A 14,791-nucleotide genomic window follows, 5' to 3' on the forward strand; every position below is an offset into this window, starting at 1 on the left:
AATACCTAAACCTGACTCCAGAACTTTTGAACAGGAATGTTTGCAGAGAGCAGAGCTGTGGCTTCACAAGTATGTATGCCTTAATTACCGTATATTGAATGACTAGCACACATCAGGGACAGGACAAACGATAAACAAATATTTAAAAAGTAATTATGGTGTAACGTCTGATCACATGGCATGATGTCATTTATGCACGTGTCTCAGAATAAGGAGGTGTGCACCTAAGTCCTGCCTCTGTGAAGACTGCATAAAAGATCCCAGTGCCAGGTTTGTGAAGCAGACCAGCACAGAATAATCCTTACATTATGAAGATTACTGGGGTGCTAGTTATTGTGCTTATTGCACTGTTCAGCCTCTCAGGTCTGTTTTAGCTACTTGTACTCATCTACTTATTTAACTAGCATACTGTTTGGCATTATAGAAAGTATTAGCATCATAAGCTGATTGTATTTTTCCTATTTATTTTCAGATGTGAATTACATTGCTGCAGAAAGGGAGGTAAATTCAATCACACTACCTGTGCCATGATAATTGTATGCTCTCTTTTATTCCTCTGTAGTGTCAGATGATTTTCACCAGCAAGGGATAGACAAAGCTTTACTGTCTGGTTTATGTTTTCAGACTTTATGTCCACTTTAATACATTCTGATCTGTAATTAAATCTGTGCTGGAAGACATAGTTGAATAATTATTGGAATGCTTTACCAAAGTATGCTTGTGGAACACTCACAGGGCTTGATTCCCAAAATGTTACTGTACACTGATAGCACACATTGGGCTTGATTCACAAAAGAGTGCTGTGTTAGCAAGGCCGTTTTCGCGTGACTTTTCGCATTGCGCCAGATCAAGAATTTTCATGCGAAACGATAACGTTTCGCGCGCAAACGCGAATTTTCGCGCGAAAACGATATCGATTGCTAACAGTTAGCACTCTTTTGTGAATCAAGTCCATTAAGTTTAACGCACAGTAACACATGGTGCATAAGCCTGGGAGATAAAAGGCATTCTCAGGGATGTCTTCGTGTTTGTGAAACCATGTTTCCGTGAAACAGAGGGCCGGACTGTTCCTGCCAAGCTCCCTTCTGTCGCAGAGGAGATGCAGTTCATCTACTTTGTTGGGGAGGTAGCGGACATTTGCCAAGAGGAATGAGGGGATGGCTGATCACAGACCTGTCTTCTTTAACCTCACGAGGGCGCCTGCTGGACAGCCCACCCGCCGCTGACCCGCACAGAGCCCCAGAGCAGGATCCAAGATTTGCTGGATGTGGTTGGACCAGGTTGGACAGGAGCCTGGCTTCAGGGGGTGAGGGACTGTGTTGTTCCCACCATATGTATGTACGGTGCCTACATGTATGGGCACCAGTCCTCACCAGTCCTCATGCCCCTGTAAGTCGAGGCACCTTTTGATGGAGAAAATACTGGCTTTGGGGTGTGGCCTGGAGGGTGTGGCCTAAAAGTGGGAGGGGTTTGTTACGACCCTTTTTAAAAAATGGCACAGGTAAAATTTAAAATTATAAAAATAAACACAAATGTTAAATAGTTTAAAGAACACCGGTAAGGTTAAAAATTGCCCCTGGTTGGTACATACCTCTGGAAGTGGAAGCCTCTAAATCCTAATGAGGCTTCCTCCATCCTCCTCAGCCAGCCTGATACTGTGCTGGGACCCTTGTTGTTGCCGCGCGCAGTAGCAGCTTTCCACTGGCGAAAATATCCGAGCCCGATCAGGTCTGCTCTACTGCGGAGGATGGGGGAAGCCTCTATTATTCAGAGGCTTATTCCCTCCCGAGGAACGTTCCCCCCAGGGGCACTTTTTTCCTAAGGTACACTTTAAAGGTGTTCATTATTGATACATTTCCATGACTGATAGATCCTTTCCAATCAATGCAATAATCAATCTGATGCAATTGGCCCTGCCCCATTAATGACTGAATAACTGGTAGCCAAGTTGATCAGATTATCAGAATCTAACTGTTTTTTTCGGATCGATCCTATCGAATTGGCTAACGGGAATTTGACCATTAATGGGTATGACCAATCCTTTCTGCCTGATTACCGCGGAAACGATCAGTCGCAGAATTGTATCCTTAAGAGTCTGGAGGGAGGACAGGGGCTGATGGAGGGTTGGGGGGGGGGGCAGGGTAGGGGGGAGGGCAAAAGAGAGGGAGCAAGAGAGAGAGGGGTGAAGAGTGAAAGGGGGAAGAGCGAAAGAGAGAGGGGGGGAGAGGGAGGAGAGAGAGAGGGAGAGGGGGGAAGAGAAAGAGAGGGGGAGGAAGAGAGAGAGAGAAGAGAGAGAGGGGGGGGGGAGAGAGGGGGGAAGAGAGAGAGGGGGAGAGAGAAGGGGAGAGAGAGACACACCTGTGTGTTCTTCCACCTTGTCTTTACAGAGTAGCACTTCAGCTGTGACAAGTCATCTGGGGGACCTCTCTCCTGTCTTGAAACTGCTGGCTTCTGCCTGAGGGGCTGGGCTGGCTCATTGCTGATTTCACTGCCTGGGGGGCTGGGCTGGCTCATTGCTGTTTTCACTGCACACACCACATTTGCAGTGTCAGAGTCCTCTCCTACACATCGCAGCTCACACAGACAGCAGAACGTTAATTATGTGCTGGTTCTGCTGAAGACGTGTCTCTGCCTTCTCAGCTGAACTCTTCCGTTCCTCTGTGTGTTTTTCTCCCTCTACACAGTGTAGTGTGAGCCTGTGCCTGAGCTGAGCAGCTGACTCCTGTCATAAGGCCAGGAGGACAATTCAGAGGATGCACGTGACGCTGCTCAGGGAAGACCAGTGAGCTCATGGATTCTCTCTTGGCTGGGCTCCCCCTTCCCGAGAATCCTCACTGGTGATTGGCTGGCAGTGCAAGGCCAGCCAATCCAAGAAGAGAGGAGGGAGATCTGTCTCCAGGTTGCACAGCTGGGAGCCTGGGGCTAATTTTACCGGCGCCGGCTTTTAAGTGGTTTTTCCGGCCGGGCCGGCCAGATACTGGCTGGGTGACAACCCTAGTTCATACTAATGCTGGAAAGTTTGATGTAACTGGACCACTAAGCAAAAAAAAATAAAATAAAACTGTATGCGTACACTTCTTGGGGATGACTTTTTGTTTCTACAAATGTATACTGTAACAAATATGCTTTAACTACTTCACAACCATGGAGTTTTAAAGCGGCAGGGTATTGTGCCATTTGTAAATGACAAGACACTACCTACATACTGTCTGTGATAATTGTACCAACACATACATTTATATGTCCAAGATTAATAGTTATATATATATATATATATCTTTATATATATATATATATATATATATATATATATATATATACATATATACTGTATATATATACAGTGGCTTGCAAAAGTATTCGGCCCCCTTAAAGTTTTCCACATTTTGTCACATTACTGCCACAAACATGAATCAATTTTATTGGAATTCCACGTTAAAAACCAATACAAAGTGGTGTACACGTGAGAAGTGTAACGAAAATCCTACATCATTCCAAACATTTTTTACAAATAAATAACTGCAAAGTGGGGTGTGCGTAATTATTCAGCCCCCTGAGTCAATATTTTGTAGAATCACCTTTTGCTGCAATTACAGCTGCCAGTCTTTTAGGGTATGTCTCTACCAGCTTTGCACATCTAGAGACTGAAATCCTTGCCCATTCTTCTTTGCAAAACAGCTCCAGCTCAGTCAGATTAGATGGACAGCGTTTGTGAACAGCAGTTTTCAGATCTTGCCACATATTCTCAATTGGATTTAGATCTGGACTTTGACTGAACCATTCTAACACATGGATATGTTTTGTTTTAAACCATTCTATTGTTGCCCTGACTTTATGTTTAAGGTCGTTGTCCTCCTAGAAGGTGAGCCTCCGCCCCAGTCTCAAGTCTTTTGCAGACTCCAAGAGGTTTTCTTCCAAGATTGCACTGTATTTGGCTCCATCCATCTTCCCATCAACTCTGACCAGCTACCCTGTCCATGCTGAAGAGAAGCACCCCCAGAGCATGATGCTGCCACCACCATATTTGACAGTGCGGATGGTGTGTTCTGAGTGATGTGCAGTGTTAGTTTTCTGCCACACATAGCGTTTTGCATTTTGGCCAAAAGTTCCATTTTGGTCTCACCTGATCAGAGCACCTTCTTCCACATGTTTGATGTGTCCCCCACATGGCTTGTGGCAAACTGAAAACGGGACTTCTTATGCTTTTCTGTTAATGGCTTTCTTCTTGTCACTCTTGCAGTGCACGACTAATAGTTGTCCTATGGACAGATTCCTCCACCTGAGCTGTAGATCTCTGCAGATTGTCCAGAGTCACCATGGGCCTCTTGACTGCATTTCTGATCAGCGCTCTCCTTGTTCAGCCTGTGAGTTTAGGTGGACGGCCTTGTCTTGGTAGGTTTACAGTTGTGCCATACTCCTTCAATTTCTGAATGATCGTTTGAACAGTGCTCCGTGGGATGTTCAAGGCTTTGGAAATCTTTCTGTAGCCTAAGCCTGCTTTACATTTCTCAATAACTTTTATCCCTGACCTGTCTGGTGTGTTCTTTGGACTTCATGGTGTTGTTGCTCCCAAGATTCTCTTAGACAACCTCTGAGGCCGTCACAGTGCAGCAGCTGTATTTGTACTGATATTAGATTACACACAGGTGCACTCTATTTAGTCATTAGCACTCATCAGACAATGTCTAAGGGCAACTGACTGCACTCAGACCAAAGAGGGCTGAATAATTATGCACACCCCACTTTGCAGTTATTGAGTTGTAAAAAAATTTTTGTTGCACTTCTCACGTGTACACCACTTTGTATTGGTCTTTCACGTGGAATTCCAATAAAATTGATTCATGTTTGTGGCAGTAATGTGACAAAATGTGGAAAACTTCAAGGGGGCCGAATACTTTTGCAAGCCACTATATATATATATATATATATATATATATATATATATCCGGTTCAGCCCCACAGTGTCGAAAACCTAATGTATCCGAGCAACGTTCACCTCCCATTCATTCGCCAATAACTTTATCACTACTTATCACAATGAAATGATCTATATCACGTTTTTTCCACCACCAATTTGGCTTTCTTTGGGTGGTACATTTTGCTAAGAATTATTTTTTTCCAAATCCATTTTAACAGGATGATTAAGAAAGAAATGAAAAAAATTCATTATTTCTCAGTTTTTGGCCATTATAGTTTTAAAACTCATGTATTTTATTTGCCCATTTGTCCCGGTTATTACACCATTTAAATGATGTCCCTATCACAATTTATGGCGCCAATATTTTATTAAGAAATAAAGGTGCATTTTTTCGATTTCCTTCCATCACTATTTACAAGCTTATAATTTAAAATAATATAATAATATACTCTCTTGACATGCATATTTAAAAAGTTCAGACCTTTAAGTAACTATTTATGTTGTTTACATTTTTTTTTATTGTAATTTTTTTTATTTCTTTTTTATTAAAAAATGTATTTGGGTAATTTTTGGTGTGGAAGGAAAACAGCTAATTTTAAATGTAAAATAATGTAATTGTTGAAAAAAAAATTTATGTGGCGGTAGTTTACTATTTGGCCACAAAAAAGTCCTGGATGCGAACGGTCTCGCATCCAGGAACTAGAAAGTGGATGGGAAGTATTTTTTTGTGCAGAAAGATGGCGGTCTCTGATGAGAGGTCGACGGTTTTTCTGCGGAAAACTGAGATCGGTGAATGGGAACTATATTCCCGATTGCTCGCAGCAGCAGCAGAGCCTATCTGGACGAACATCCTCGTCCAGATAGACTGAACTGGTTAAATATATATACTGTATATATTTTGCTAGTTTAACGCTTTAAAAAGGTTTAGGGAAAATATAGGCCATTAGTCAATTCACTTGTTGTCCTAGGTTTTCTGCTCTGGGATAATTTTTCATATCCTGTTTTCCTGTTTAAAGCAACTATTCAGCATTCGGCAATGTAAAAAGTAGATGAAAAGGCACTGCCAAAATATTTTTTTTTGCTTGCTGGTGGCTTAAAAGGCATTTAACTGATAAAATTTGGAAAAAAAAAACACCTAGGAAAAAACTCAGGAGAAAAAGTGAATTAAACAGGGCCCACGATCTCATAGTAAAACATTCTTTGTTATGTCTCATCTTTTCTCAGTCTTTAGCAATGTTAAACAGATATAGATGTAGCATGTTCCACAAATGGATGATTCTGCCAGTAAACATTAGAAAAATTGAATACAAGTGTAAGTACAAATGACAAAATTGTTCCTTATGCTAGGTTCACAGTGGGTGTTGCATTGCATTCCCTGTAACAGCAAGAACACAACGGATATGGAAAGTGGCGCCACACGTTATCCATGCATTGTTTCGCATACAGTCAATGAAAAATGCGCTTTACCGCCTCTGTAAACATGCACGTTTTGCATCAAAACACTGCATGCAGTGTGGTAGGGTACCGCACTCTGATCGCATGCAACGCAGTGGCTGCACTTTTGTATTGCAATGTGACATTCCATATTGCAATGTGGCCATTATGCTGAACAGCAGCACCCCACGGTGATCCTAGCCTTAGCAAACATAATCAGCATTACTTTAATACAGCGGTTGTCAAAATGTTAGTTTACATAAGGACATTATTAAAATAAGACCTGTTTTTGGGACAGAAGTAGGGCAACATTTAAAAATACATTTTCATGTTAAGCTGTTTTATTTTTTGCAATTAACCTTCCTGGCAGTATTTATGAGCCTGACTGTGCCTCTAAAACCTACTGAAAACTGTAATGACGAGTCAGGCTCGTCAATACCACCAAGGAAATTTAAAACTTCTCTGCTCCGCCGCTTCCCCAGGGCCAGTGCCAACAGCCATCTAGCTGCCCTAGGGAAGCCCATATAAATAAACACAGTCCTAGCAGAGCGGAGAAGTTGCAGCAGTGTCAAGATTCCCGCTTTCTCCCTCCCTGCAGCAATGCCCAGTGCTAGGAATCATGTGCAAGCTTTACTCACCGTGCCTCTCCCCATCGCCGATCGCACCACCTCCGCCGCATACAGTCCTGGTCTATTGTCCCGAGCATGATGCCATCAAGCTGAGTCCCGGTGCTCTGGACAGTAGACCGGGACTGTATGCAGCAGAGATGGTGCGATCGCCGATGGAGAGAGGCATGGTGAGTAAAGCTCACACATGATTCACAGTGACGGGAATCACTGCAGGGAGGGTGGGAAGATGAGAAGGGTATACCACTAGATGACCTAGAATGGAAAGGAGGGAGGGGGAATATCACTGGATGACCAGGGCATTTTTGTTTGATAGGGGGAGGGAATGGGAAGGAGGGGGGATACCACTAGATCACCAGGGAATTTTTTCTTGATGAGGCGGGGGGGGGGAATGGGAAGGAGGGGGGTGATACCACTGGATCACCAGGAAACTTTTTTTTAATGAGGGGAGGGAATGGGGGGATACCACTAGATCACCAGGGAATTAGTTTGGGGGGGGGGGGAGGGATACCACTGCATCACCAGATAATTACTTGAATGGGGAGGGATACAACTAGAGCACAAGGGAAATATTTGGAAAGGGAGGAGGGATATCACTATATCACCAGAGAATAATTTACAATGGTTGGAGGGAGGAGATATTGGGGGGGTCTTATACTTGGTAACTCACCATTGGCATGTTGATCCTTTGTTGTGTACCTCTAATAGCTTCCCCAATTTCTTCTTCCATGTCCCATGGTGGATTTACTTCTCCCTCGGCATTGACATGTTTCGGTGATTCATGTTGATGACTCCAGGGTTACGCAATGGCAGCAAAATAATTTTTTTGTATAGAATTCAATACAATTCAGTACAATAATCTGTACACAATTCAATATAATAACCAGTATTGAATTTATTTAAAAAAAAAAAAGTAATTAGGAAAAAAATGCTTGAAAATTATTTGAAATTAATTGTTTAATTCATTATTTGAAATGAACTACTTTTTGTTTTGCAAAGAAATCCCGTGGAGATAGATCACCAGGGAGGTTAAAATGAAATACATCTGCTTTGACTATGTATATATAATTAAACCATATTTTATGAATCCCAAAGATATTTGCTTTATACAGAGCAGGGCTGGCTCTAGACTTTTTCTGCCTTAAGAAAACTTGCGAGGATGCACCCCCAAGGCATAGGTGTACTCAGTATAGGCAGCAGGTAGCCAGGCATAGGTGCACCCATTATAGGCAGGTAGCAGGGCATAGGTGCACCCAGTATAGGCAGCAGGTAGCCAGGCATAGGTGCACCCATTATAGGCAGGTAGCAGGGCATAGGTACACCCAGTATAGGCAGCAGGTAGCCAGGCATAGGTGCACCCAGGATAGGCAGGTAGACAGGCGTAAGTGCACCCAGTATAAGCAGGTAGCCAGGCATAGGTGCACCCAGTATATACAGCAGGTAGCCAGGCATAGGTGCACCCAGTATAGGAAGCAGGTAGCCAGGCGTATGTGCACTCAGAATAGGCAGGTAGCCAGGCATAGGTGCATCCAATTGGGGCAGCAGGTAGCCAGGCATAGGTGCACCCAGTATAGGCAGCAGGTAGCCAGGCATAGGTGCACCCAGTTCAGGCAGGTAGCCAGACATAGGTGCACACAGGATAGGCAGATAGCCAGTCATAGATGCACTCAGTATAGGCAGATAGCCAGGATAAGGTCCCCCCCCACCCAGTTAACCAGATAAATTGGAATTTACTAACTGCAAGACCCTCCTCCCCAGCTTGCTGGCGCTGTTCTGCCCGGCATTGTCACACCTCAGAACAGCGGTAGCTAACACTGAAGATAATTGCTTGCCGCCCAGTGATGGAGCGTATACAGGAAGTAACATCTCTGCTCGCTTCATGTATTTGAAGTGTTAGCTACCGTAAAAGTGTAATAAAGTGCCACACATATGGTACCGCCGTACTCAGGAGAAGTAGTATAATGTGTTTTGGGGTGTATTTTTACACATACCCATGCTGGGTGGGAGAAATATCTCTGTAAATGACAATTGTTTGTTTTTTTTTACACACAATTGTCCATTTACAGAGAGATTTCTCCCACCCAGCATGGGTATGTGTAAAAATACACCCCAAAACACATTATACTACTTCTCCTGAGTACGGCGGTACCACATGTGTGACACTTTTTTGCAGCCTAGATGCGCTAAGGGGCCCAACGCCCTATTCACAGGTCATTTTGAGGCATTTGTTTTCTAGACTACTCCTCACGGTTTAGGGCCCCTAAAATGCCAGGGCAGTATAGGAACCCCACAAGTGACACCATTTTAGAAAGAAGATACCCCAAGGTATTCCGTTAGGTGTATGGCGAGTTCATAAAAGATTTTATTTTTTGTCACAAGTTAGTGAAAAATGACACTTTGTGAAAAAAAACCATTACAAATTAATTTCTGCTAACTTTTGACAAAAAATAAAATCTTCTATGAACTCGTCAGTCGTCATACACCTAACAGAATACCTTGGGGTGTCTTTTTTTTAAATGGGGTCACTTGTGGGGTTCCTATACCGCCCTAGCATTTTACGGGCCCAAAACCGTGAGTAGTCTGGAAACCAAATGTCTCAAAATGACTGTTCAGGGGTATAAGCATCTGCAAATTTTGATGACAGGTGGTCTATGAGGGGGCGAATTTTGTGGAACTGGTTATAAGCAGGGTGGCCTTTTGGATGACAGGTTGTATTGGGCCTGATCTGATGGATAGGAGTGCTAGGGGGGTGACAGGAGGTGATTGATTGGTGTCTCAGGGAGTGGTTAGAGGGGAAAATAGATGCAATCAATGCACTGGGGAGGTGATCGGAAGTGGGTCTGAGGGGTATCTGAGGGTTTGGCTGAGTGATCAGGAGCCCACACGGGGCAAATTAGGGCCTGATCTGATGGGTAGGTGTGCTAGGGGGTGACAGGAGGTGATTGATGGGTGTCTCAAGGTATGATTGTATGGGGGAATAGATGCAAGCAATGCACTGGCGAGGTGATCAGGGCTGGGGTCTGAGGGCGTTCTGAGGGTGTGGGCGGGTGATTGAGTGCCCTAGGGGCAGATAGGGGTGTAATCTGATGGGTAGCAGTGACAGGGGGTGATTGATGGGTAATTAGTGGGTGTTTAGGGTAGAGAACAGACGTAAACACTGCACTTGGGAGGTGATCTGACGTCGGATCTGCGGGCGATCTATTGGTGTGGATGGGTGATCAGATTGCCCGCAAGGGGCAGGTTAGGGGCTGATTGATGAGTGGCAGTGACAGGGGGTGATTGATGGGTGGCAGTGACAGGGGGTGATTGATGGGTGATTGACAGGCGATTGACAGGTGATCAGTGGGTTATTACAGGGAAGAACAGATGTAAATAATGCACTGGCAAATTGATAAGGGGGGGTCTGAGGTCAATCTGAGCGTGTAGGCGGGTGATTGGGTGCCCGCAAGGGGCAGATTAGGGTCTGATCTGATGGGTAACAGTGACAGGTGGTGATAGGGGGTGATTGATGGGTGATTGATGGGTAATTAGTGGGTGTTTAGGGTAGAGAACAGATGTGAACACTGCACTTGGGAGGTGATCTGACGTCGGATCTGCGGGCGATCTATTAATGTGGGTGATCAGATTGCCCACAAGGGGCAGGTTAGGGGCTGATTGATGGGTGGCAGTGACAGGGGGTAATTGATGGGTGATTGATGGGTGATTGACATGTGATTGACAGGTGATGAGGGGGATATATGCATACAGTACACAGGGGGGGGTCTGGGGAGAATCTGAGGGGGGGGGGGTGATCAGGAGGGAGCAGGGGGCAGTTTAGGGCATAAATGATGGGTGATTAGGGGGGTGATTGGGTGCAAACAGTGGTCTGGGGGGTGGGCAGCGGGGGGGTCTGAGGGGTGCTGTGGGCGGTCAAGTGGCAGGGGGGGGGGGGAATCAGTGTGCTTGGGTGCAGACTAGGGTGGCTGCAGCCTGCCCTGGTGGTCCTTCGGACACTGGGACCACCAGGGCAGGAGGCAGCCTGTATAATACACTTTGTATACATTACAAAGTGTATTATACACTTTGTATGCGGCGATCCGGGTGCTACTAACCCGCCGGCGCTTCCGAACGGCCGGCGGGTTACAGCGCGAGGGGGGCGGAGCCAGTCGCCGGTGGCTGATCGCGTCACGAATGACGTGATCGCTCGCCCATGCCCGTACAAGGACCGCCGCCAATTGTACCCAATTGTACATGCGGCGGTCCTTGCGTGATCCACTTGCTGGCCGCCTCTGTGCAGTGGGTGGTTGGCAAGTGGTTAAAGAGACTCTGAAGTCTCCAAAAATTCAGCTTTTTACTGCTAAAACCTGCTCAACATAATTGCCCTAACTAAAACGCTGCATCCCCGTGGCTGGACACTAACTAAATCCCCCCAAACTCCCCGGGGCACACTGCGGGGAGCGCTTCCGTGAGTGTCAGAACTTTCAGCTGCAACTCTGCCTCTACACGCGTCTATCAGCGCATATCTCTGCCTCTGCCCGCCCCTCTCTGTCTTCCATCACTGAGAGGGGTGGGGAAGAGGCGGAGATACACGCTGATAGATGTGCATGGAGGCAGAGCTGCAGCTGAAAGCTCTGCCTCCCGGGGCAGCAAAATCCATGACCAAGAAAGTCGTGGATTTTGCGAGGGGAGTTTTGGGGGATGTAGTTAGAGTTCAGCCGCGGGGATGTGGCATTTTAGCAATAATGTTGAACAGGTTTTTGTAATAAAAAGCTGCATTTTCTGAGACTTCAGTGTTTCTTTAAGTTGAATTATTGAAATAAATGGACTTTTGCACAATATTCTAATTTTTCGAGTTTGACCTGTAAGTGTAGTGTTCAGATTAACCTCTAGTGGATACTTGTATAGAGCTTGGTATATTATAGGTGGTATTGGCAGTAGCAAACCGTAGCGCTGTATGATTTTCATTTGCATTACCATAACTAGACCAGGTTCACATTAGACAAGTAAGATAAGTTTTAATACATAATAACCGCTTTTTTGTTCTTCTCACAGCCTAAGTGTCCAACTGGACAAGTTGCAAAAGGGGGTTATGCCTGTAACAAAATGTTCATGCAAGTATGTGGAACAGATGGCGATACTTATAATAATGAATGCGACCTTTGCAATGGCAAACTGTAAGTACAATAACATATAGAATAGGATATAACTTTGAATTTCATTAAAGCGATGTTCAAATCTTGTGATGTAAAGCAATTATGTGATAACAATATAAATGTTGCATCTTATAATTGATTGTTTTCATTGATATTTTGATGACAGTTAATTTGGGGTGCCAGTGGAGAGGGGTGAAAGTTTGTGCGTTGACATGGGTTTATTGAATTGTCAGCATAACTAGGAAATTTGGGTGCTAAAGGTGCCTGACAGATCAAAGGTGCCTCTGTTTTAGCCTATTTACACACAAGGTAAACACAGGTCTTCCCAATTCTGTGATGACAGCAGATGATCTGCTGATCTGGTATTCTTCTATCTGTGGGGTAGATTCACTAACCTGTGGTATGCAAAATAACGTGTAAGGGCCCGTTTCCATTACGGTGATTTCGCCGGCGATTCTGCAGAGTTTCCCCGCACATGATTCGCACAGGGAAACTCTGCCATAGGGGATGACGGGGCTGCGGCAGAAACGCGTGCGGGAGCGATTCGGCCGGAACCCCCTGCAGAATTCGCGGCGGAGGCTGCGAATCCCATAGCCGTGCATGGCGCGGCTCATGGGATTCGCCTGCAATCCCGCCCACCCGCTCAGTGCCGGCGTGCGTCTGCAAGACGCATGCGGCACTAGTGGAGACGAGCCCTTAGTCTTACTGCACGATAAGTAGAGCGTAGGGAATTGCATGTAATGTATAGCATTATGCTCTACTGATCATGCGTTAAGACTTACACATGTATTCTGCTTACTGCAATTTAGTGAACCTACCCCTATTATGATGCTTATTATGAGAAAGCCAAAAGTCTTCCCAACCATCAGCCTGGGATCATGTAGGGTATTTAAAGTGACCAGGAGGCTAGAGTTATATAGAGGTTGCCATATTTTTTTACTTTTAAAGAGAACCCGAGGTGGGTTTAAAGAATATTATTTGCATACAGAGGCTGGATCTGCCTATACAGCCCAGCCTCTGTTGCTATCCCAAACACCCCTAAGGTCCCCCTGCACTCTGCAATCCTTCATAAATCACAGCCACGCTGCTGACAAACAGCTTGTCAGAGCTTGCTGTGTTTATCTCTATAGTGTCAGTCTGCTGCTCTCCCCGCCTCCTGCAGAACTCCAGTCCCCGCCTGCATCCCTTCCCTCCCTGCTGATTGGAGGGAAGAGACGGGGGCAGGGATCAGAGCTATGCAGGAGGCGGGGGAGCAGCTGAGACTGACACTACAGATGTAAACACAGCCTCACAGCATGGCTGTGATTTATGAGGGATTGCAGAGTGCAGGGGGACCTTAGTGGGGTTTGGGATAGCAACAGAGGCTGGGCTGTATAGGCAGATCCAGCCTCTGTATGCAGATAACATTCTTTAAACACACCTCGGGTTCTCTTTAAGCAATACCAGTTGCCTGGCTGTCCTGGTGATTCTTTGCCTCTATAACTTTTAGCTATAGACCCTGAACAAGCTTGCAACAGATCAGGGGCTTGATTCACAAAGCGGTGCTAACCTACTTAGCACGTCTAAAGTCTTTAGACATGCTAACCAGGGTGCTAAGTAGGTTAGCACCGGATTTCTCAATTGAGAAAACCGGTGCTAACCTACTTAGCACCCTGGTTAGCGCGCCTAAAGACTTTAGACGTGCTAAGTAGGTTAGCACCGCTTTGTGAATCAAGCCCCAGGTGTTTCTGACATTATTGTCAGATCTGACTAGATTAGCTGCATGCTTGTTTCTGGTGTGATTTAGACACTACTGCAGCCAAATAGACCAGTAGGACTGCCAGGCAAATAGTATGGCTTAAAAGGAAACAAATATGGCAGTCTCCATCTCTCTCACCTTGGGCTCATGTTAAATATATTTCAGTGCAATCATTGTGGCCCCCACAGTGTCCTCACTCACCATCATTTGGAAGTAATGTCTGAGATCCACCAGTCACCGACAGCGATCACTCTCTTTTGGTTCCATCAGAAAGGGTCAGTACATCCATATCACCTGACTCCCTCCAACTGGTATTCTCAGTATAACCCTATCATGACCCTAACACTGCTTGAAATTCCAACACTAGCCTTCCTTAACCTCTGTAATGTGCTTTGACTGCCAAAACGACTTATTTTTTTAGGTGCACAAATAAATGTATCTCCCAACTATGGGGTGTCAAGTGCTTTTTCTACAGAAAGTAGTCTTTGGGCTGCATAGGAGACACGTAACAGAGACTCAAAATCACATGGAAAACGCATTAAAACGCTATGCATATGCATCACCATAGACGTTTATTCTGTGCGTTTTGGCACCAATCCTGCACAATATGCAACAAAACCAGCGTTCTGAAATGCATACTGTAAATTGCAGGTCTCTGCATTTTATTCTGTGTCCTATTGACTAATATTGCTGCATAAAACGCAGCGTTTTACGCAACACTGCTATGTGTGCACCCAGCCTGAAGCTTACTGCATCTCGGGATGCAGTTCTGTGAATCAATTACGGCTGCTGAAAACATTGTCACACTTGCATCCATTGTAGGTTTATAGACTTGCATTGTAGCCCTCATCAATATAATGGGCCTGATTCACAAAGCGGTGCAAAGTGTTTGCACGCCTGTGAAAAGCCCCTTATCATGCCTAAACTCAGTTTAGGCGTGATA

At 45.1% G+C, this 14,791-nt stretch overlaps 1 protein-coding gene across 1 annotated transcript in view; it reads left to right on the forward strand.

The window, feature by feature from the left end:
* The first annotated feature begins 261 nt into the window (after positions 1-261).
* Positions 262-14,791, forward strand: part of LOC137543698 (serine protease inhibitor Kazal-type 1-like) — a 54,456-nt gene continuing 39,926 nt past the window's right edge. Inside the window, exons 1-3 of the mRNA XM_068264820.1 lie at positions 262-363; positions 473-501; positions 12,010-12,131. Of these exons, the coding sequence (XP_068120921.1) occupies positions 309-363; positions 473-501; positions 12,010-12,131 (206 nt within the window). The 5' untranslated portion in view covers positions 262-308. The remainder of the gene's footprint in view (positions 364-472; positions 502-12,009; positions 12,132-14,791) is intronic.

This window comes from Hyperolius riggenbachi, unplaced genomic scaffold (genome assembly GCF_040937935.1).
Source record: "Hyperolius riggenbachi isolate aHypRig1 unplaced genomic scaffold, aHypRig1.pri scaffold_170, whole genome shotgun sequence".
In the NCBI taxonomy this organism is placed as follows: domain Eukaryota; kingdom Metazoa; phylum Chordata; class Amphibia; order Anura; family Hyperoliidae; genus Hyperolius; species Hyperolius riggenbachi.